The sequence below is a fragment of the Lynx rufus genome, unplaced genomic scaffold (assembly GCF_022079265.1).
Source record: "Lynx rufus isolate CCGP_SWC_20201006 ecotype Redwood Valley unplaced genomic scaffold, mLynRuf1.p SCAF_9, whole genome shotgun sequence".
Classification (NCBI taxonomy): domain Eukaryota; kingdom Metazoa; phylum Chordata; class Mammalia; order Carnivora; family Felidae; genus Lynx; species Lynx rufus.
In genome coordinates this window covers 102,806,942-102,830,431 of record NW_025814897.1, presented here as the reverse complement: position 1 = coordinate 102,830,431, position 23,490 = coordinate 102,806,942, and the positions used below count along the sequence as shown (strand labels likewise).

The following is a 23,490-nucleotide window of genomic DNA, read 5'->3' as shown; positions in this document are numbered from 1 at the left end:
TAGTTTTATTAAAAAAAATTTTTTTTAAGTAAGAGCTACACCCAACATGGAGCTCTAATTCACCACGGGGTGGAGATGTAAGGAGCTGCATGCTCTACTAACTGAACCAGCCCAGAGCCCGTGTCATACCTTAATTTTAAAGTATGGGGGCACAGGGTTTGAGAAAGATGAGTCCTTACAGCAGAAAGGAGGGCCAGTGTTTAAAAATCTTGACTCTCCCGGGGAACCAGGGAAGCAAACAGTGACCAATCATATAGTGTCTAGCCCATCTTCTCCAACGGGCAGTGTATGCTTGCACCATTCATTTGCATCTCTAAATTTCGTTTACTGGGAAATCCCTTGAAAAATCAAAGGATTAGGGTGGGTTTTTGTTGTGCCGGGGTGCAGATCGAGGAACACATGGAACCTGGAAAGATGAGTTCACAAGTACCTTCCTCCTCCCTCGCTCAAATACACTAGGTTAGCTCTGGTGGCAGCCAAAATTGCTCCTATTCACCTCTTCATGGCCCAGGGCGTCTAACAGAAGTTGCATAAAACAGACCGTACACATGTCTCATCTTTCTGTGAGCAGGAACCGTGCCTCGCTTCTCTGTGCAATCCCAGAGAAATCTTAGCACCTACATGCAGCGGTATTCCCAGTGTCTTGGAGCGTTGGTTCTCAACTTTGGCTGAACAGAGAGCCCTGGAGGATTTGAAACATTTATCAATGCCTACAGCCTATTCCCGGGAGTTCTGATTTAACTGGTATGAAGTGAGGCATGGGCTTCGGGGTCTTTTAAAGCGTTCCAGGTGACCTTGATGTGCAGCACAAACAGAACTGCTTTTGGGGGGCGGCTTTCCTACCCCGCGCCTACTTTGCTGCCGTGGCGTCAACTCTCCGGGGGGTGCGGGCGAGGCTTACCGGGCTCGGCCCCGCGACCCTTCCTCCGGAACAGTTAAATTCAGACCTCCCCGCGATCACCCAAGGGACTTGACAGCCAGGCTGCAGGCGCTCTGCACTCCACCCAAGCCTCTATGGTGTTTTGGGGTCCTCTCTAGCATTTGCAAGGCGTCTTCGCCTCCAGCCGCGGCTGGCGGCTCCCTCTCTATGGTACCGGATTTCCCAGCGCACCTCGTTGGTACTTCATTCCGGAAGCGGGTCCGACCAAAGAGGCGGGACTTCCCTCCCGGAAGTGACCCACGTGCTTCCGCCTTAGCCTACCTGGTTTTACGGTGAGTTCCTGGTATCTGCCCTAAGTTTGGGTCACTGCGGGCGTTGAGACCGGCTCCAGGCCGTGGTAAGTGAACTCTCGACTCAAGGTGACCCTGATAATGTCGCCGCCATTTCAGAGGTGCAGCCTCTGGACCGGGACCTAGGCGCCCTCGCTCCGCGTGTGATCGAATTCCCAGCGCCCTAGAGGTTCAGGCCCGCGGTTTAGTGTTTCTTTCCGGGCTCCCCATCTTCTCCTGGATAGCAGTGGCCACGAGGGACTGAGCGTCAGGGCTCCCGGGCTCGATTTCTAGGCCCTCCATTGATGCGCTGTGTGACCTTGGGCTAGGCAGTGTTCCTTTTCTGGGCCTCAGTTTCCCCATCTGTGAGATGGGGTGGTTAAACTCACTGAGGTCAGTGGCTCCTGCCCGCCCGGTGTCCTATGATTCCTCCACATCCCCCATCCCCTGGGATGGGAAACTGAACGGGAGGGGTGGATGCTGACGGTGATGTCTGCTCCCAGGTCGAGGAGGCCACAAGGAGATCCCTTCCACGGTGCAGGGCTGAGATGGATCCGCTCAGGGCCCAGCAGCTGGCCGCAGAGCTGGAGGTGGAGATGATGGCTGATATGTACAACAGGTAAGAGCCAACCGCACGTTACCTTGTCTTCGAGAATGAGCCTAGGTCACCCTTTCTCAGAGTACCTTTCTGAGGGTACCCACCCCCACCTGCGACCCTCATGGTGGAGGGCTAATGCAAAGGCAGTATGGGGTCACTAGAATGAGATCGGGATGCTGATGGCGAGGAAGGAGGTGAGCAGGAAGGGCAGTTAAAGCTCTGATTAGGTTCCAGGAGCAGTTGAGCATCTGCCTTTTGACAAACAGTACGTAGCCCACTTAGCAGTGGACGTTTCTTAAACTCGTACTCCACCTCAGGCACGTGCTGAGCATTTTACACACCTTAATCTTTTAAAAAAATCTTCAAAGTGACCCACTGGGCTAACTTTAGTTGTCCCATTGTACGGTGAAGACATGGAGGCTTCTGGAGGTTCAAGAACTTTCTCGGGGTTCACAGTGGGTGAATAGCAATGTCAGGACCAGTACATCAGTCTGACTCCAGACTAGTGGCCACAGCCATATGGCAAATTTGGGAACAAATTGACTCCATCAATCACCGCTCTTACGGCCTTGGGCAAGTCACTTGGATTGTTGGACTGGTGGTTCTCCCGTAAAATGGAGATAATAACAGTACCTACCTCCTGGAGACATTGTTAATGTTAAACGAAGAAATGTATGAGAAGCTCTAAGTATCGAGCCCAAAACGTAGAAGGCAATCCACACGTGTTTGCTGTTTTTATCGGCTTAAGCTTCCTGGTATTTTCTCTTGGTGGTTTATCTGGGAAGCTGTATGTTCGAATACTTTTCAAATATTTTAAATAATTTTAAGATGTAGGCTGTGAGGTCAGGGTCCATGGGTTCATAGCTAAGCTTTAAGGGATCCTGAGGCTCTCCATGCTTTAATTTCCTTATCTGTAAAATGGGGATAGTGATAGCGCCTCTACCTCAGAGGATTATCGTGGGGACTGCATAACAGTCTGTGTCAAGCACTTAGCATGATGCCTGGAACCTAGCCAGTGCTCAACTAACGGTTCCTATATAATCAGTCATAAACGTGGGCTCAGATGACGTGAGCACTGTTAAGGACATTCCAAGATGGTTGAGATGCAAACTGAGGATTTAGACCGCCTTCTTGGGAGGTGAAATCAGTGTAACAGGGCAGGAATGATGGTGAGTTCCTGGTATGCCTCAGGATGCTGCCGACCTGACCTTGCCCTTGCTTCCCCCCAGAATGACCAGTGCCTGCCACCGGAAGTGCGTGCCTCCCCACTACAAGGAAGCAGAACTGTCCAAGGGCGAGTCTGTGTGCCTGGACCGCTGTGTCTCCAAGTACCTGGACATCCATGAGCGGATGGGCAAAAAGTTGACAGAGTTGTCTATGCAGGATGAAGAGGTGATAAAGAGGGTGCAGCAGAGCTCTGGGCCCGTGTGAGGCCCCAGCCGGTATACATCCCGAGGTGCGCCCTGTCTCTTCCCACTTGTCTAACAAAAGTGCCCCCATTGGGTGTCATCTGTGAAGACGGCCAGGCCTAGGCTCCTTGTGGAGAGGCTCCAGGAGCCCAGAGTATGATAGAGCTGTCTCCCGGTTGAAGAAGGGGTGTTTGTCCCCCTGGGATGTGACTGTGCATGTACGTGTATGTGTGTGTGTATATATACATATATATTAAAACGGATTTGTCGACACTTCCCACATGCAGAGCAGTGTGGCCGGCACTTGGGGTAGAGGCAGCAGACACAGGCTCTACCAGCAGAGGGGGGTCCAGCATGGTGTTTGAAAGCACAGACTGGTCCGAAGGTTTAGGTTCCTGCCACAGGTCGGCCACTTGTCCTGTGACCCTGAACTTGTCCCTTCCCTGTGCTGTAGCTTCCTCATCTGTCAAATGGGGACAGTCATAGGGCTGTTGGGAAGATTAAATGATGTACCATGTGCACAGCTTTTAGAATAATGACTAGGGCACAGGCAGTGCCCAGTAAGTATTAACCATATACATGTGTTGAAATAACAGCTTAAAATTTAAGTGGAGTCAGGCAGGCATTTTTCCAGATCTCAAGGAAATACTTAGAGGAGCGAGTGAACAGGAGATGGGATTTGAGAAGGAAGCAGCCAACCCCTTGGTTCCAAATGGCAATATCGAAACATGTGAAGGGCCCAGCCTCGGGTGTGACGTGAGTGATCAGGGAGGGGACTGAGTGAAACCCACTGCCATTAGCTGCTCACCTGACTCAGAAACTGCACTCCTCACTCTTCACATGATGTCCGAGGTAGCTCTTTCCACCATCTTTCTGTGCTGCCGTAATGGTGCACGTGAATGTCCTGGCCGACACCCTCAAGAGCATTAACAACGCTGAAAGAGGCAGGCGCCAGGTTCTTACTAGGTCATGCTCCAGGGTCATCGTCCGGTTCCTCATTGTGATGAAGCATAGTCACGTTGGCAAAGTTGAAATCGTTGATGATCCCAGAGCTGGGAAAATTGCTTGTGAGCCTCGCGGGCAGGTTAAACACGTGTGGAGTGATCGGCCCCAGATCTGAGATACAACTCAGAGATCTGGAAAAGTGGCAGAATAATCTGCTCCTGTCCCACCAGTTTGGTGCCGTTGCACTGACCGCCTCAGCCGGCGTCACGGGGACCATGAAGAAGCAAGACAAAAACACACAGAAGGGAAAATCCTGGGATTCTCTTTCTAGGGATGGAATACGTGCATGCAAATAAAATGTCTCGATGGTAACAAAACATCTGACCTAATCCACTCACCTGGGCTAAGGGGTCCTATAGGGGAGTGGGGACCCAGAGAGGTGGTTGCTGGCCGGAGGCCTCATGAGAGGAGCGGTCACATGGAGGCCAGGACTGACTGCTACACTTTGCCACCTCACTGAGGAGACCAGTGCCTCGACTTCCTGTCCTTCCTGTCCTGAGTGCCTCAGAGAACTGCAGCTTGCAGAACGTGTGGGTCACTCCAGGTGGGGTTTTGGTTGACACCAATGCCACTGGAAGGAGTGCCTTCACGGTAGAAGGTGCGTACCTGGGATGGAACCTCACCGGATCTCTAGGCATCGAGCAAAGGAAGCGATAGAAGCAGTGAGTTTGGGGCTTAAAAGTGCAGGCCGTCTGGGGTGAAATTTTCTAGCTGCGTGATCATGGGTGAGGCATTTACCTGCTGTGTGCCTCAATTATTCCCTCCATAAAATGCTAATGGTACCTACCTCACTGAGTGTTATGAAAATGAATCGTGTTAATAACTAAAACACTTAGGAAAGTGTCTGCCTCTGTCACATTAAGGACTTGATGTTAGCTTTTTTGTTTGTCTGTTGCGGATAGACCCCGGGAAAACCTCAAAACCATGTCCCTTGACCTTAGTGGCGAACGGAAGTTGAAGGCTTCTCCCTAGGTACTGAAGTGCAAGCTTGGGCCAACAGGTGGCGCTGTCTGCCCGCAGGATCAGCACGGCTGTGGACAATTCCACAAATGCCTATTCTTAGCCTCTTCTGTGCTCGCCTTGTGCTAGGGAGAGGGGAGCCCGGAGAAAGATCTTGTGCTTGCCCTCAGGTTTAGCAAGGAACATCGCAAATTCCGATAGTGCATAGCGGGAACATCACAGAGGTGGTAGGAGTGGAGAGAAGAGGTTCCAGCTGGAGGGAATGGTACTTACAAAGGCTTTGCAGTGGCAGAAAGTGTGGAGCGTTCCAGAGACTGCTTCAGCAGGCCTGGGACGCTGAGTGTGAAGGGAGGTAGTGGTGAGAGATGAGACGGGGGGGGGGGGGGGCGCAGCGCTGGACAGGCACAGCGCTGTAAGAGCCTGAGAAGCTGTGTTAAGGACTTTGGATTTTCTCCTACTAAGGGCATAAGCAAACTGTTGAAAGATGTAAACCCTGGCAGTGAAAGTGACAGATTGGCATTTCAGAGGCTCTCTCCAGCTGCCAGCTGGGTGGGAAATGCAAGATGATGGTAGATAATGGATTAAGGGGAGAGGTACCAGGGAGCCAGTAAGGATAGCTCGTGAGTGGCAGTGGTGTATTAATAAGTCTACTGTTTCAGTTAATCCTTATAACAACTCAGAAGCAGGTACAGTTCTCACTTTATTGCTTTTCTTTTTTAGAATGTTTGTTTTTGAGAGAGAGAGCATGAGCAGGAGAGGGGCAGATTGAGAGAGAAAATCAGAAGTAGGCTCCAGGCTCTGAGCTGTCAGCACAGAGCCTGAGACGGGGCTTGAACCCATGAGCTGTGAGCATGAGCTGAGCTGAAGTCCAACGCTCAGCTGACTGAGCCACCCAGGTGTCCCCGTTATTCTCACTTTCTAGATGAAGAAGTTGAAGTCTGAAGAGTTAGTAACTTGCTGAAGGTCATAAAACAAGCAAGTGACAGAGCCAGGATCCCAGCTTATTCAGATAACAGAGCCCACTTTTAACCACCCCTCTAGGATTGGGGTGGCGGGGGGGACACTCCTTAAAGAGATACAGGTCAGCAATTTCTAATTTCATTCAACAATATTGACTGTTGCTGCGACATGCAAAGAGCTATAGGAAGGGTCCAAAGTGAATTTGCTTGGACCCTGCCCTCGCAAATGGTGGGGGAGGCGGGATGGGGGCAGGAGGGTGGGGACAAGAGAGAGGTAACAAACATACAAAGGGTGGGGGGATGGGTTAGGCTCTTTCTGCCATAGAGAAAAGTCAGGAACTCCTAATCCTCATGTATTTTTGCTAGATTATCACAGTTTTACAATCAGGAAACGTCTCATCAAAGTCTGGGCTTTGCCTTCTTTTGAAAGTTCAGAAGCTCTCACAAGTCAGCCTACATCCATGCTTGGTGGCAATCTGCTGGAAGATGGTCAGCAAAATTCCCACTAATTTTCTTCCCTTCTCATCTGCTTGACCCATAGGCGTTGGTCTGTGCCTTCTTCTGGGTTTTCAGATGAGCCGGCTGCTAAAACACGGAAATGTCCTGGAATAGGCAGGCCGGCCGATGGTCTTGCCTGTTGCTACTCATTCCTGGTACAGTCTGCTTCCCTTGAGTGTGCACCAGACCTACATACTTGCTTCTAACAGAGCACAGCACAGGTGACAGGATGCCATTTCAGAGGTCAAGGTACAAAAGATTGTAGTGGCCTTCTTATTCTCTCTCTCTCTTGCTTACTGTGGTGAAGCAAGCTTCATCTTGTAACTGCCCCCGTGGAGACCCATGTGGTAAGGAACAGAGGGCACCCTCCGGCTGGAGAGGAACTGAATCCTGCTGACAACCACACAAGTGAGCTCAGAAGCAGACGTTCCTCCAGTCGAGCTTTCAGATGACCACAGCCCTGGCTGATCCTTCACAGCTTTGTGAGAGACTCTGAAGCAGAGGACCCCTCTAAGCTGCACCCTGACTCCTGACCTGGAGAAACCAAGATACTAAATGTTTTAAGCCATTAAGTTTTGGGGTAATTTGTTATGTAGCAATAGCTAACCAATACATGTACAGTTCTCACAACTATTACAATTTGTCTCAGACTATGGTCTTTCTACACCTATACCTGGCATGGGCCAGGCAACATTCCAGCATTTGGGACACATCAGTGAACCAAACAGATAAAGATCCTTGCCCTCTTGGAACCTGTATCCGAGTGGGGATGGCTTTGCATACTAGAAGTCTCCTTCAAACCAGTGCTGTTTTGAAGGAGAGAGTCTTCAGCTCCTGGGGACAGTTCTTTTTTTCTTTTTTTATGTTTATGTTTTGATAGAGCCAAGGAGGGACAGAGAGAGAGGGAGAGAGAATCCCAAGCAGGCTTCACACTGTCAATGCAGAGCCCAATGTAGGGCATGATCTCTCAAACCCTGAGCTCATGACCTGAGCTGAAATCAAGAATTGGACACTTAACCGGCTGAGCCACATAAGCACCCCTCCCACGGGAAGGTTCTTAACTTCTTTCAGGTTTTGGACCCCCATGAAACTCCAACACATTATTGGAGCCATTATTCTTTAGAAAAATGTACATGCACATAGAATTTTGCATACAATTGTAGGGATCATCATAAAAATTTTTGTGGGCTGACCTGAAGGGAGTGTTGTGACGAGTACTGTTTTAACTGCTGGGGCAAAGAGAAAGACAAAAAATTTAACGGGAAGGTGTGGTAAAACCAGTTGCTTTTGCAGCTGTGATAAGTGCGAGGCTGTGGGCCTATGTAAAGGAATGTGCCCCCAAGTCTGGGTGCTCAGAGAAGGCTGTCTCCCAGAACATGGTGGGTAAGTGAGATCTGAAGGATGAGTAGGAAATTGCCAGGCAGGGAGCGTGTACGCAGTGGGTTCCGTGCTAAGTGGCAGGAGGGTAGTGGTGAGGAAGGTGGGCACGGATCCCTGCCCTCTGGCACATACAGTCCATCAGACAAAACAGACACAACTTGATGAGTTTCATCAAAAGGAAGCTCAGTTATCACATAGATCACATAGCAAGGGAATTTATCGCTGGAATCACGCAAAGGGTGCCATCCCCAAGGAAGTGACCGTGACATCATAATCTGAAGAATTAGATAGCCAGAGCAGGGGAATGTTCCAGGCCCAGGAGGAACTGGAGGTGGGAGAACATGGGGGTACTCGTGGGCATGAAGAGGTCACCATGGTGAAAGCATAAGAAGAGAGAGGCCAGAGGGAGGTTGGGGCCCAGATGGACTTGAGGGTGTTGATGGGAGTTTGTGTATTTGTCCAGGGGTCATGGGAAACTTGGCAAGGGGAGAGGTCTGCTCAAATGTTTTTGTTTTTTTTTTTAATGTTTATTTACTTTTGATGGGGCGGGGGGGGGGGGTGCGGGGGGGACAAAGAGACAGAGACACAGAATCCAAAGGAGGTTCCAGGCTCCGGAGCTGTCAGCACAGAGCCCAACGCGGGACTTGAACTCAGGAGCCGTGAGTTCCTGACACAAAGTTGGACACTTAACTGACTGAGCCACCCAGTGCTCCCAAATCTGCGTTTCCAGTAGATCGTTCTGATTGGATGGTGGGGTCACGTGCACAGGTGGACTCAGAAAGGCCAGGTTGAGAGGGACGCCTGGCTGGCTCAGTCGGTGGGGCCTGCAACTCTCCATCTGGACGCTGTGAGTTTGAGCCCCACCTTGGGTGTAGAGATTACTTAAAATCTTAAAGAAGAGAGAGAAAGAAAGCCCAGGTTGAAAGGGCTGCTGGTGGCAGCTGCTGATGACCTGGGCTTTGGGATGGCAGTGGATGGAGACCAGAGGTCTTTAGAGGTAGGACCCACAGGCTCTCTAGACGGGTTGGATGCAGAAGGTGAGGCTGGGAGCAAAGTCGGGTAACTCCAGTTCTGTGGCTTAAGCAACCAGGTGGAGGGTAGCGCTTTTACCCACACAGGCAGCAATGGAGCAGGAGCAAGTTAGGGAAGAGGAAGGTCATTTATGGTCATTATCGAGCACTTATTATTTTATTCTTTAAGTAATCTCTACACCCAATGGGGCTCAAACTTAAAATCTCAAGATCAAGAGTCACATGCTCCACCAACTGAGCCAGCCAGGCGCCCTTTTTATTAAGATTAAAAAAATTTTGTTTCCATTTTTTTTTTTTTTAACGTTCATTCATTTTTGAGAGACAGAGAGCACGAGTGGGGGAGGAGCAGAGAGAGGGGGAGACACAGAATCCGAAGCAGGCTCCAGGCTCCGGGCTGTCAACACAGAGCCCGATGCGGGGCTCGAACTCACGAACCGCGAGCTCATGACTTGAACCGAAGTCGGACGCTTAACCAACTGAGCCACCCAGGCGCCTCCCAAAAGTTTTTAAAGTAATCTTAAAAATAAGTTATTTTAAAGCGTAACATTCAGTGGAGCCCAGTACACTGACAAAATTGTACAACCGTCTCTACTATCTAATTGCACATTTTCATTGCCCCAAGAAGACTCATACTCGTTAGCAATCACTTCCCACCTTTCTCTCCCCCAGCTCCTGGCAACCACACGGATCTACTTCTGTCTCAGTGGTTCTGCCTAATCTGGGCATTTCATATAAGTGCAGTCATACAGTATGTGGCCTTCTGTGTCTGGCTTCTCTCACCCAGCATGCTTACAAGGTTCTTCCCTGTGGTAGCAGCACCAACTGGTACTTCATTCCTTGTGACCGAATATGACCACATTGCATATTAGTATACACACATTTTGTTTTATCCTTCAATTGACGGACCACTGAGTTGTTTGCACTTTCTGGCGATCCTGAATGATGCTGTTATGAACATTTGTGTCCAGATTTCTGTGTCTGTGGATGTTCTCGGTTCTCTCGGGTATATTCCTAAAAGTGGAGTTGCTGGTCACGTGGTAACTCCATGTTAATGATGCCAGAAGCTGCCAAACTGTTTTTCCAAAGCAGCTGCACCATTTTATTTACATTCCTCGTGCAAAAGTTTATAATAACTACTTATTAGAAGAAATCATGTCTTACATACTGAACTGGATACTGTCATTTCCAGCACTTACCGGACTAGGAGAGGGGGGCTCAGGAGCATGCGTGCCTTGGGCAAAATTGCTCAGCTCGTCTGCTGCAAAGCCAGGATCAGGACCCCAGCCTGTGTGCCTCCGAAGCTGGTACTCTGGTCCGCTCAGCTGTGAAGCAGGCTGCGGCTGGCAGCCAGCAGGAGAGCCCATGTGACATGGGTAGTGTCAGGGAAACGGAGTCTAGGAAGGGATTCCTTTTGGGGGACAGGAAGGGGGCTGATAAATCCTATCAATTCTGATATGGAAGTGTGTCTTAGATCTGTTCCCTTCTATTTAAAAAAAAAAAAATCTAAACTATTAGAGTCGCTTTAAGACCTCTCAACTGTTCTAGGTTCTCTCTCCTTTCCAGTATATCCTCCATTCATTAGGCACACAAACTCGACCACATCTAATCGCCATCCTTAAAGAAAAGAAAAGAAAAGAAGACAAGAAAATGCAATCCCAGAGTTCCTGTCGCCCATCTCACGACACTGAAAGTCCTTGGCCTCACAGAGGTCATTCCAGACTGACCCCAGCTTACTTTTTCAGCTTCATTTCCCACCCACCCCCCTTTCGTTTATCCAGCACATTTAACCAGGGGCTCGTTTACCTGCCGGGTGCTGGGATAGGTGGCAGGCACATACCTACCACGTGGCACCTGCCCTCAAGAAATTTATAGCTTGTGGGGGGAGGAGGCAGACAGCTACACCAATGAGTCTAGGTCAGTGTGAGGGCTTCAGCAGAGGTTAGACTAGTGTTTTGGGGGAATACATGGGCAGGGCCCCCCGCGCCCCCCCCCCCCCCGCCCTGGCTGAGCAGACCAGACGGCTTCCAGAAAAGGGTAAAACGTGAGGTGAGTTGTGAAGGATGAGTACGTTGGAAATGAAGAAGGGAATCTGTCATGCCCGCAAGAAGGAGAAGCAGGTGCAAAGGCAAGGAGGTATGAAACCAGCTGGCCTCACACTTCCCTCCACAGGTGCTTGCTGAGTGCCTCTTAGGTGCAGGTGCTGTTCTAGGTGCTGGGGATACAGCAGTGAGCACAGCCGGCCAGGCCCTCCCCCTCTCGGAGCTGAGAGTCCATGAGGGGAAAACATGGACCGGTGTCAGGGATCAAGAAGGGCAAGCTTTAAAGTCGTGGGGGCCCATGGACCCCTAACGCCCACGGAAGGGGTCCATAAAGCCCTGAAGTTTGAATGTGTGTATGTGTCCCTGGTCACACATGCATTTTCACAGGGAGTGCGCTCAAAACATTGCATATTGCATTCTCAAAGGGATCTGTGACTGTCTCAGGTTAGAACCCTTATTCTAGGCTAAGCTAAGGTGTTTGACCTTGATCGGGAAGTTCTGCGAGTCACTAATGAATTTTAAAAGGTGAAACCATCAAGAGCCTGACACCCCGCTCCTGCCAGAGAGAACTCCTTGTGCCCTTTTCACTGCTAAGCCTTTGCTCTTGCTGTTGCTTCTGGCCTAGAGGGATGGAAAGGGCCACACTTAAAAGCCCGAAGATCTGACTTCACATCTTGCCTCCACCTACCTTGTTCCAGCCGCCAGCCTTCTCCCAACCCCTGTGGGGTTGAAATGAGACCATGATGTTTTGAGGGTTTAATGGTTTTTGTTTGGAAAGCGCCCAGAGTTTAGTAGCCACTCAGCAAATGTGAGTTCCCTCTCTTGGCTTGGTGGCTTGGCCATTAAGGGATCCCCTGGTCTTGAGGTCTTCGTGGCCAGTCGCTCACATGGCTCCGGAGCTTTGTGGATATCACCACTACCACTCTCAACACGCTGTACTAAGTTCACATCAGTATTGACTGGCCTTTGCTTCACCTCATTAACCCACACCTCCCCTCTATTTCACAGATGAGGAAACTGAGGCCCAGGGAGGTGGGGAGATTTTCCAGGAATCAGTAAGTGTCTGGAAGCATCCTATTCCCAGGTCTTCTGAAATAATAATAGCGATAGCAGTAACAACAATCAACACTTGTTGCACGTACCCCACGCTGAGCGCCGGGCTCAGCATTTGACTTGCATCATAACCCTTAACTCTGTCGTCCTTCACCGCCCCCCGCCCCCCTTATCCTAATTTACAAAGAAGGAAACCGAGGCTCAGGGAGTTTAAACAACTTGCCCAAGTTAAGCCAGGCCAGTCACTTTCAAAGTCCAGATGCAGACCTCCAGCTGACTAACTCTAAGGAAACCCATGTCATTCTGCTTCTCAGAAAACACTACTCCCAACTGCACAGTTCAAAACCCCACCCAAGCCGGCCCTGCATCGGGGCCAGTCGGCTCCAGCTGAGTCGTTCTCTGTTTTGACCAAGGATACAGAGGGCGCTGCCCAATTCGTCTGGGGGGCCCGAGGGAGAGGGCGGGGGTGGGGGTGGGAATTCTTTGTGCTGGGGCGTGTGCTGCGGGGGAGTATCTGGGGACCAGAGGGCGAGTCACGTGCGCGTGAAACTAGACCTAGGGGGAGGGGAAGGGAAGGGAGCCCCCGCCCCCACCTCGGGGCGCAGCCCGGGACGGGTGTAAATACAAGTAATAACTCCGTGGATCCGCTCCGCCTATGCCCCGTCTCGCGGATCGGGGGTGCCCGGCGGGTTCCCCGCTCCCCGACTTCTTCCGAGGGGGCAGAGGAGGCAAGAACACCAGACTGCGGCGCTGAGTCCCCGAGGCGGCCCGGCCCCGGCGCGCAGAGAAGTCCGATAGCCCGTGCGGTTCGCAGCTGGGCCCGCGCGACCACGGCCGCAGAGCGTGGACGCGCCGCGAAGGCGCTGCGCTCCCGGAGGCGTCCGCGGCCGCGGGAGGCGCGCTCCCCCCCACCAGAGGTGAGCGGCGGGTGTGGTTAGGGGGTCCCCGGCTGCGGGTCCGCCGAGAGCCCCACGGGCCGGCTCCCACCGACACTCCCAGGCTCCCCAAGAAAAAACCCGCTCCCTCCCCCGAGCCCGTGGGGTCTCCCGCGGCTCGCTGTCGCGTCTCTCCAAGCGCGTCCCTCCCTCCCTTTCCTCCGGCCCCTCGGGTACTCCTCTTCCTCTCGGCCCCCTCGGCTGCACTTCCTCAGTTTGGAGCAACACTCTTGTCGGAGTTTGAACCGACCTGCGGGCGCGCCGGAACCCAGAGCCCCATTTCACAGATGAGGGTACTGAGGCCCCGGGAGCCGCGGCTGGTGCCTTCCGCCCCTCCCTCGCGCCCTTCCCCCCTTTGCCCTTCCCCGTCCCTCTCCTCTCCGCGGCATCCGTCTCCCCCCTGCCGCTCCCCACCCCCGCGCCGCCCGTGTCCCGTCCCCTCCCACGGTGGTGGCGGCGGCCGCGGCCGCGGCGGGGGGAGCTCGGGCTCCTTCCCTCCCTCTGGTAAACACACCCGCCCGCCGCCCGCCCGCGGGGAGCTCGGCCCTTATAAAGTCTGCGGCCGCGGGACTTCCTGCCGGAGCGCGAGCCCCCTTCCCCGACCCGAGAGCGCGGGCTGGCTCGGATGCGCGCCGCGTGGTGGCCCGCGCCCTGCCGAGTGAGTGAGGGGCGCCGGGGCCGCCGGAGGGCCCGCCCCGGGTCTCCTTCCACGTGGCAGCTGTCTGCCTGGATCTAGGGACGCTGGGGACACCGGGCGCCTGGTGCGGAGGGCGGAGGGCCAGCGGGGGCCGGGCCCCAGAGGAGAGGAGTGGTCTTACTGGGGCAGCAGGAATGGGGGGGGGTGTCTCAGGCTAGTCCCAGACTTCCCCTTCCTCCTCCTGCTTGCTTCTGGGGGTCCTTCCTGGCGCGGGCGGCCGGATGCTGGCCAGCAGTGGCTTCAGAGCGCGCCCTGCCCCTTGCTGACCTTTGGGGACTTGGGGAAGTGCGGGTTTGGGCCCGGGGAGCCGCGCTCTGAGCGTTCTGGCCTGGCTGGAAGAGCCCGGCAGCGCGCCAGGAATCTGTTGCGCTCAGACAGGACCTTCCTTGTTTCCGATAGTGGCCCGGCGGGGAGCGCAGCGCCGCGTGAGCCCCTGGCACTGCCAGTGCGCCCAGAGCCAGGTCGGAGGCACCCGCCGGGAAGCCCAGGGCCCTGGGACCTTCGCGGGCAGGCTCGAGGGGGTCTCAGGAGCCACCGGGATGCGAGACCCTTCCCCGGGGCCGCCGGGGGTCCGTTTGCTCAGCGCGGTGTTCCTGTGCAGGCTCGCGGCCAGCATGGCCCCCACGCTGCAGCAGGCGTACCGGAGGCGCTGGTGGATGGCGTGCACCGCGATGCTGGAGAACCTCTTCTTCTCTGCCGTGCTCCTCGGTTGGGGCTCCCTGCTGATCATGCTCCAGAAGGAGGGCTTCTACTCCATCCTGTGCTCAGGTACGCCCGAGGAAGGGCACGTCGGGCTGGGGCAGGGCAGCAGAAGGGGAAGGTGGAAGCTGGAAAAGAACGCGAGGCTGAGCGGTCGGGACGCGGGGCTGCCTAAGACAAGCACTGCGCAGGCGTTGGGACAGCCCCACTTCTTGACCAATTCAAACTTCTTCTAGAGAGTGGGTGGGTTTGCCCCCTCCACCTCGTGTATCTAATCTAGGCTTCGCTGAATGCCAGGCATCGTGCTGGGTAGTCAGACCCTTTGGCAGCTTCAGGTCTAGATCAAGATGGAGACCCCTAGAAGGAGAACAGGCACCCAGCTGGGTGAGGCATGTTTTACCAGGACTCCTATAAGGCTAAGTAAGACAAAGGAGAGCCTACAAAGTGCACTTGAATGTTAACAGGCCGGTGCCCCTCCTTTTCCAAGACTTTGAGCCCGGGGTCTTCAAATCACCATCTGCACAAAGTCTAGAAGCCTCATTTCCTCCAGGCCAGGCACTGTGGAGGGACCCTGCTTTCCATTTCAATTCCTTTGGCTTCCCTTGTGGTGTCTAATGAGGAAGTAGGAATTCTAATGCTCCTGAGGGGAGGGGAGGAGTCCAGGTCCCCTCTGAATTGTTTTCCCTGGCAACTGGAGAGGACCTGCCCTTTGTCATGTAATGGTCTTGATTCCTGCACTGCTCCTTCCGGCCTTCTCCACCCGTTTGTTTTTTAAATCAACTTTATTGAAAATTAATTTACAACACATTAAAACAATTTTTTTCTAAAAAAATTTTTTTTCTAACGTTTTATTTTATCTTTTGAGAGAGAGAGACAGAGCAAGAGCAGGGGAGGGGCAGAGAGAGAGGGAGACACAGAATCTGAAGCAGGCTCCAGGCTGTGAGCTGTCAGCACAGAGCCCGATGTGGAACTTGAACCCATGAACTCGAGATCATGACCTGAGCCGAAGTCGGCCGCTCAACCGACTGAACCGCCCAGGCGCCCCTACGTCACACATTTTGATCAGGCTTGACAAATGTGTACCCCGGGAACCATCACCACCATAATCGGTATTTAGAATATTTCCATCACCCCCAGACTCCTGCTTCCCTTTTGTTTCCTACCCCTGTACCCGTGCTTTTTAAAAATACATGTGAGAGCTTTATTAAGATATAAGTCACATACCTTATGATTCACCCATTTAAAGTATACAATTCAATAAGTTGTGCAACTGTCAACATAATCAATTTTAGAACATTTCCTTTACCCCAAAAAGTAACCCTGTACCCATTAGCAGAATCCTAGGTTTATGTGGGACAAAAATAGATTTTTTTTTTTTTTTTTTGGAAAAGCACTTGTTACCTTTTAGTAGACCTCCCTCCATGGGGCTTCAAGCTGCCAGGACACAGCCATTCCTACCCCTTGATCTTCTCTTCAGCTCTTCTGTTGAAGAATTTGGCCTTCACAATGACAGGCTGCTTGGGGGAGTCCTCTCCTGTCCAATACTTTGTAATAGCCTGATGGTACCACATCACTGATAGGAGCTGTTCTGTATATTTTAAATAAATGGTGTCTTCTAATATGTGGGCTTTCGTTATAGGCTTTTTTCACTTAGCATGATGTTTTCAGGGTTGTAGTGTAATAGGTCGACTTATAAGATATCAGAAAGCTTACTGTATATAAGTCTGGCTTAAACTCACCTTTCATGAATAATTGAGATAAAAGCTTATGCAGTTCTCTATTAGGGTTATCGGAAATTACTAACCACCCTATCTCGCTTCCGTAACTTCGCCTGCTTGCTAAATAGATAACTTAGGTTGCAAAACGCTCCCCACCCCTTCTACCAAGATCTGGCCTAGGCAAGACCGACATGTAGAAAGTCATGAACTCACTGTCCCACGGTATCTTAGGTGTCTAACTATGATTGGTGATTTTAAACCCTCTTAGAACAAAGAACTTTAAATTGATAGGTTCCCGCCAAAACTAATGGTCTGTGTGTCACAATGTAATTGGCTACCGTGAAATGCTGTAAATTGTAATTGGTTAACTAAATAATGACGTACTCTGACTTGCTAAAATCCATGTAAGCTCACTGCTACCTTTGTGTGGGGCCATTCTCTGCACTTTTCTCCTTAAGATCAGGAGATCAGGTTTGGCCCAGCCGTGAATAAAATCTTGCCTCGCTTCTATTCGGCGTCTGGTGTTTCATTTGGAGGTCCCACCGAGATTCTATGACCGCCCGAAATTCGGAGGCTGAAGCGGAACAGCTAGGGGAGAGCTCCCGAGAGACGTTCCTCGGCCCCGGCCTTCCGTTCTCAGACCTGGCTTAAGCAAGGTACGCGAGGCGGCACCTATTTTCTATTTTCTGTTCTCTGTTTTCTGTTACTGGACAGATCTGATTCTAGGAGGGAAGGCTGGACGCAGCTTAACTTTCCCCTAGCTGGTATCTGGTGGAGACGTCCCCAGCACCATCTGGGTCTCCGGACCGTCTGGGTCTCCAGACCCTCTGGGTCTTCGGACCCTCTGGGTCGGGCTTGATCACCCCAACCATTTGTTCTACGTTCAGTGCTCTGTGTGCCCTGTTAAACGTTTCCTGTTAACCTATCATTATCTCTGGTGTGACCCACTGTTTAACCTCCGCCATGGGTCAGTCTTCGTCCAAGCCTTGCCCGCCCCCCCCCCCCCCCTTAAATGGATCCTAAATAACTTCTCTGGTTTCAGAAAAAGAGGAAAGAACTATGGCTTTAACCTAAAGCCATCGTGGCTGCGGACATATTGCCAACTGGACTGGCCAACATTCTCTGGGGTTGACTGGCCCCCTGCAGAGGGCTCCTATAATCTTAACCTTGCTTATGCTGTCCGCAGGATTTGTCATGATGTTCATCCCAACCAGGAGCCATATGTTGTGACTTGGGTCGACCTAGAAGACCCACCTTCCTGGCTGAGAGAGTGCCAGAAACAGGGCCAAAAGCTGTCATCTGGCATCTCCCTTTCCCACTCCCCTTCTTCTTCTCCTCCAAACTCCAAACCCTTGCTTCCCATCACTCAGCCTTCAAAGAGGCTTTACCCAGTGCTTCAGGAGATAACCTGAAGGAAGGGACTTGTTATCCGATCCTCAGAGACCACCTCCTTCTCCCCAGACTCCACTAGCTCCCCAGGAACCCAAAGCCGCAGGAGACCCTTTGACTAGTCCCCCACATACCAGATCAGGAGCCCTCTACAGAGGAGAACACCAGTCCTCTGATGCCCCAGTTCCCATCCTTCCTCTTAGGCAAATGGCTCTGGCTCCCGGTACAGACAGGTGGCCAACACGCCTGATGGTTGTCTACACTCCTTTCTCCACCACGGACCTCTACAACTGGAAAACTCAGAACCCGCCTTTCTCTGAAAACCCCCAGGGCCTAATTGACTTATTGAGCTCTATTTTCACCACCCACTTACCTACTTGGGAAGATTGTCACCAACTCTTGCAGGTCTTAACTGACTTCAAGGAAAGGGCCGGAGTGCCTCGGGAAGCCACGAGAGCAGTCCTCGGCCCAGATGGAATGCCTACCACAGACCTTCACAGAATTGAGCACGTTTTCCATTCCGCGCCGCCCCAGTGGGACCCTAACGCGGATAACGGTAGGGAGCGTCTACTCCAGTATCGCCAGATTCTGTTACAGGGGCTTCGTGCAGCGGCACGAAAGCCCACCGATCTGACAAAAATTCATGACACGGTCCAGGGACCGAATGAATGTCCTAGAAAGGCTTTACCAGGCTTACCGCTTATACTCTCCTATTGACCCCGAGGCAATAGAGAACCAAAAAAACCATTAATATGGCTTTCGTTTCTCAGTCGGCCCCAGACCTCCATAAAAAGCTCCAAAAATTAGAAGGATTCGAAGGAAAGCTAATTTCAGAGTTGGTAGAAATAGCCCAGCAAGTTTTTCAGAGCAGGGACAGCTCTGCCGTTATGCAAGGGAAGGAAATAGGGAAAGTCCTCGTAGAGCCTGGGAAAAACCCCCGGGCAACAGCAAAGGACAGGGAAGGCCTCAACCCCGAGGCCAGAAAAGACCCTGAGCAACATTGGAAAAAAAATCAATGTGCTTATTGTAAGAAAGAAGGACATTGGAAAGATAAATGCCCCAACAAAAAGCCTCCCATCCTGGTCGCTCAGCAACAATGACACCACCACAGCTCCCCTCTTTCCCTGAATCCCCAGGAGCCTGTGGTTACCCTCAACATAGAAGGGAAAGAAACCAGATTCCTGGTTGACACTGGGTCTTAAAGAACCCTTAGGACCTGTGATTAAAGAAAAGGTATACATTCCGGGAGCCACAGGACAAACGCAAGGCTACCTGCAGACTCGTGCCCGAATCACTGACCTAGCTGAAGGGACTGTTACTCATTCCTTTGTGCTCATACCTGATTGCCCATATTCCCTTCTGGGGAGAGATCTGTTGCACAAGCTTAAAGCCCAAATTTCCTTTACCGGAAATTCTATAGACTTGAACCTACCACCACCTGCCATTCTAGTTACCTGCCCTATATCAGAGTTATATCTACTCTTAGAAAAACCAGAGCGGAAAGCGTCTCCATTAATAGAAAAGTGGAAAGAGACAATTCCTACAGTTTGGGCTGAAACCAACCCCCCTGGACTAGCCATTCAACAAGCGCCGCTAGTGATCCAGCTAAGCTAGCTGCCACAGCCACCCCAGTCCGGGTGAGGCAATATCCCATCAGCCAGCAAGCGAGGGAGGGAATTGCCAAACACATCAACCGCTTGCGAGAAGCTGGGATCTTAATGCCATGCCATTCCGCCATGCCATACTCCCTTGCTTCCTGTCCCAAAACCTGGGACTTCAGAATATAGGCCGGTACAAGACCTCAGAGAAGTCAACAAAAGGGTGGAGACAATTCATCCTACAGTCCCCAACCCCTGCACTCTCCTGAGTGAACTCTCACCAAATTACTGCCTTTACTCCGTCCTGGACTGAAAGGATGCATTCTTTGCTTTGCCGATTGCAAAGGTCAGTCAGCCTATTTTTGCCTTTGAATGGACAGACCCAGATGGAACTTACAATGGACAGTTAACCTGGACTCGACTGCCCCAAGGGTTTAAAAACTCCCCCCACTCTTTGATGAGGCTCTCCGAAGGGATTTGGTCCCCTACCGGGAGAGCCACCCAGATGTTGCACTGTTGCAATATGTAGATGACTTGCTCCTAGCTGCTGACTCCTTAGAGAACTGCACAAAGGCTACAGAGGACCTGCTAAGGGAATTAGATGTCCTGGGATATAAAGTTTCCGCAAAGAAGGCGCAAATTTGCTTGCACTCTGTCATATACTTGGGCTACCAACTGCATGCAGGCAAGCGATCACTGGGGCCAGAAAGATTCCAAGCTATCCTCAACGTTCCTAAACCCACAACTAAAAGGCAGATCAGGGAGTTCCTAGGAGCTGCTGGGTATTGCCGCCTCTGGATACTGGGTTTCGCTGAAATGGCAAAACCCCTGTACTCCGCCACTGGGGGTGAAGGAACTGAGATGGTCTGGGGAGAACAAGAAGACAGCGCTTTTGAGCAGATCAAGAGCGCCCTCACCCAAGCCCCAGCGCTAGCTTTACGTGGTATTACCAAACCCTTCCAACTATTTGTGCATGAGATCCGGGGAATTGCTAAAGGGGTCCTTACTCAAACTTTGGGCCCCTGGAAACGACCTGTAGCCTTCTTGTCCAAGCGGCTGGACTCTGTTGCCACCGGGTGGCCCAGTTGCCTCAGAGCTGTCGCCGCCACTGGTTAAAGAAGCTTCCAAACTAACGCTTGGGCAAGACCTTCAGATCATAGGACCTCACGCAGTAGCATCCCTGCTGCACTCCCCACGAGACCAATGGATCAACGCACGAATCATCCAGGATCAGATATTGCTACTAGACCCTCCATGCATCACTTTCCTGAAGGCAGAGGCTTTAAATCCAGCCACGTTGCTGCCTGATGACGACTCAGAGGCCCCACACCACGATTGCTTGGAAACTGTGAGTACTCTTACGGGACTGAGGGGGGGACTTAAGAGATCAACCTCTGTCAAAGGTGGATTTCGAGCTGTTCTCTGATGGCAGCAGTTTTGTCAAAGATGGGATCAGATACGCAGGTGCAGCTGTAGTGACTCAGGACCAGGTTATCTGGGCCCAAGCCCTTGAGCACGACACTTCTGCCCAAAGAGCAGAGCTGATGGCTCTAGCCCAGGCCCTCAGATGGGCAAAGGGAAAAACGGTGAACATTTTCACGGATAGCAGGTATGCATTCGCCACCGCCCATGTTCATGGAGCTCTATATAAGGAAAGAGGACCGTTAACATTAGGAGGGAAGGAAATTAAAAAAGAAATCCTGGCCCTACTGGAAGGAAGCCTTATGGCTTCCTAAAAAGGTGGCCATTATACACTGCAAGAGCCACCAAAAGGCAGACTCGCCCCGAGCGAAAGGAAACGCCTTTGCTGACGCAACGGCAAAGGCCACAGCAGAAAGAGATGTTCTCCCGATTAAAATTTTGCCTCTGCTGCCTCCACGCTTTCTCCCCACGGAACCGTTTTAGACCAAAGAGGAGCTACGCCTGATAAAAACCTTGAGGGCAGAAAGAGATGACCAGCATTGGTATCACCTCGAGGATGGACGCATCTTCATACCTGAAGCTATAGGACGGACCTGGCTCCACGCATCTAGGGGCAACCAAGTTGTCTGAACTGGCCCAAAGAGACTATTTTATTCCAAACCTTAATAAAATTGTACAAAGCCTAGGAGACTGATGCAAAGCCTGTGCTGAGACTAACCCATCTCCCAAGTTTAATTTTTCAGGACAGCGACTACGCATACAGATACCCAGAGAAATATGGGAACTTGACTTCACTGAGATGAAACATGGACCCTGTGGCTATCATTATCTCCTCGTACTAGTGGACACCTCTGGATGGTTAGAGGCTTTCTCCACTAGAACAGAGTCAGCTCAGATAGCGGCTAAGAAATTACTTCAATGAATTGGTTCCCCGATTTGGCATTATTGTTGGTTTGGGGTCAGATAATGGCCCGGCTTTCATAGCCCAGATATCTAAAATGTTGGCCAAAAGCTGACAAATAAATTGGAAATTACATTGTGCCTACCGCCCCCAAAGTCCAGGGCAGGTAGAAAGAATGAATAGAACTCTAAAAGAAACCTTGACTAAATTAATTCCAGAAACTGGCGAAAACTGGGTAGGCCTCCTTCCTCTTGCCCTCCTCAGAGTACGCTGTATACCTTACGTAAGAGGCATTCCCCCCTTTGAAATCCTATTTGGAAGACCACCTCCCTTGCTTCCAAAACTGGGAGATGAACAATGGGCGGAAATCTCAAACCAACATCTCCTTAAGTCCTTGCAGGCTCTACAAAGTACATTTCCAGCCATCCGTAACCTAGTAAAAGAAAGCCGGAAGGAACCGCCCTCTGCAGTCGAACCATCAGACCAAGGACTCGGACCTGGAGGTTGGATCTGGATGCAACATCACACCTCCCCAAATTGAGAGGCACGCTGGGTTGGGCCCTATCCGATCATCCTGTCCACCCCGTCCGCTGTGAAAGTTGCCGGCCGGGGCCACTGGATCCATCGCTCTCAAATTAAAGCGGCACACCCCGACCACATTCCTCTACAGTGGACTGTCAAACGGACCGAAAATCCTTTGAAGGTCCGGCTGGTAAAAGAATCCGCTGGGTAATTTTGTTCTTAATAATTTCCTTGGTCGGAGAAACATGTTCTGACCACGCCCCTGTCCAGTACCGTGGGATAGTTAGCAAAACCACTACGGGACAGGTTTTAGCAAATTCTACCTCTTACGCTTCCCCTGCCTTGACCTTTAATCTGTGTCTTCTGTTCCCCATTGAGTGGAAACAACAACCATGATATCAAGGTGCTACCGGAGTTTTGCCTTACCAGAGAACCCCAGACTGCCCAAGTTTCAAAGGAGTACAGCTTTATGCTTGTCCCTCTGATGGGCCCCCTGGCTGTCAAGGACGAGGCCAGTTTCACTGTGCCTCATGGGGTTGTGGAACCATAGCTGACTGGGTTACTGAAAAGGATCAGTTTATACGGTCTATAAGAGCAATGTCTATGACCGAGAGTCAACACCTAGTCACTATCATCATCAAAAATGGTTTAGATCCCTGGGGCGCCTGGGTGGCACAGTCGGTTAAGCGTCCGACTTCAGCCAGGTCACGATCTCGCGGTCCGTGAGTTCGAGCCCCGCGTCAGGCTCTGGGCTGATGGCTCGGAGCCTGGAGCCTGTTTCCGATTCTGTGTCTCCCTCTCTCTCTGCCCCTCCCCCATTCATGCTCTGTCTCTCTCTGTCCCCAAAATAAATAAAAAACGTCGAAAAAAAAATTAAAAAAAAAAAATGGTTTAGATCCCTGATGGAATACAGGGAAAACATGGGGATTGAGATGATACGTTTCTGGTCTTGATCCCGGCACTGAGTTCACCATTCAGAAATTTGAAGTTAGAATCACCCCTAGAGCGCCCATTGGGCCCAATCCTGTAATTAACCCTCTCCCTGACCCTGAAAAACTGCCCCCCAGGCCTCTAGCCCAGTCATCAGCTAAGTTTACGGCCCATTCGCCCACCACTGCTGCCCTTGTGTTGACTCCTTCCCCCGCTAGGAACAAACCTGAAGTAAGGGAGACCGATACCTTTAAAGTCTTGTACTATACCTTTAAGTTTTTAAATGCCACCAACCCTAACATCACTTGGGATTGTTGGCTGTGTTTGGATCCTAGGTCCCCTACTACATAGGAATAGGTGCTCCGGTCCCTTTGGGAGCAAGAGAAGACCAAGTCAGGAATTTGAGCCATGGCCAGATAGAGGGTCATTGTACCCGGGGGCAGAACCCAAGTCTCACCTTAGGAGATCTAGAAGGAACGGGGACTTGTTTCTATGCTGGAAATTAACAGATGAAACAGTCCGGGTATTTGACTTATTG

General features: G+C 51.6%; 2 protein-coding genes across 18 annotated transcripts in view; both read left to right on the top strand.

The window, feature by feature from the left end:
- The first annotated feature begins 1,195 nt into the window (after nt 1–1,195).
- Nucleotides 1,196–7,258, top strand: TIMM10 (translocase of inner mitochondrial membrane 10). Of its 2 annotated transcripts, XM_047072243.1 has the most exons (4): nt 1,196–1,277; nt 1,713–1,828; nt 3,037–3,263; nt 6,682–7,258. In XM_047072243.1, exons 2-3 carry the CDS (start codon nt 1,758–1,760, stop codon nt 3,236–3,238), a joined length of 273 nt encoding a protein of 90 aa, XP_046928199.1. In that variant the 5' UTR covers nt 1,196–1,277; nt 1,713–1,757; the 3' UTR covers nt 3,239–3,263; nt 6,682–7,258. The 2 variants fall into 2 exon arrangements, with proteins under 2 accessions (XP_046928199.1, XP_046928198.1); XM_047072242.1 differs by lacking the exon at nt 6,682–7,258 and having other exon boundaries at nt 3,037–4,538.
- A 5,491-nt stretch (nt 7,259–12,749) lies between these two features.
- Nucleotides 12,750–23,490, top strand: part of SLC43A1 (solute carrier family 43 member 1) — a 32,984-nt gene continuing 22,243 nt past the window's right edge. For 2 of the 16 annotated variants that reach the window (XR_006960507.1, XM_047070247.1), the window contains exons 1-2: nt 13,661–13,734; nt 14,375–14,541. Coding sequence is in view for 8 of the 16 variants with exons in the window: in XM_047070247.1 (XP_046926203.1) it covers nt 14,388–14,541 (154 nt within the window). In the remaining 8 variants the exon portion in view is untranslated. The other 14 variants (XM_047070238.1, XM_047070237.1, XM_047070243.1 and 11 more) reach the window with 14 other exon arrangements.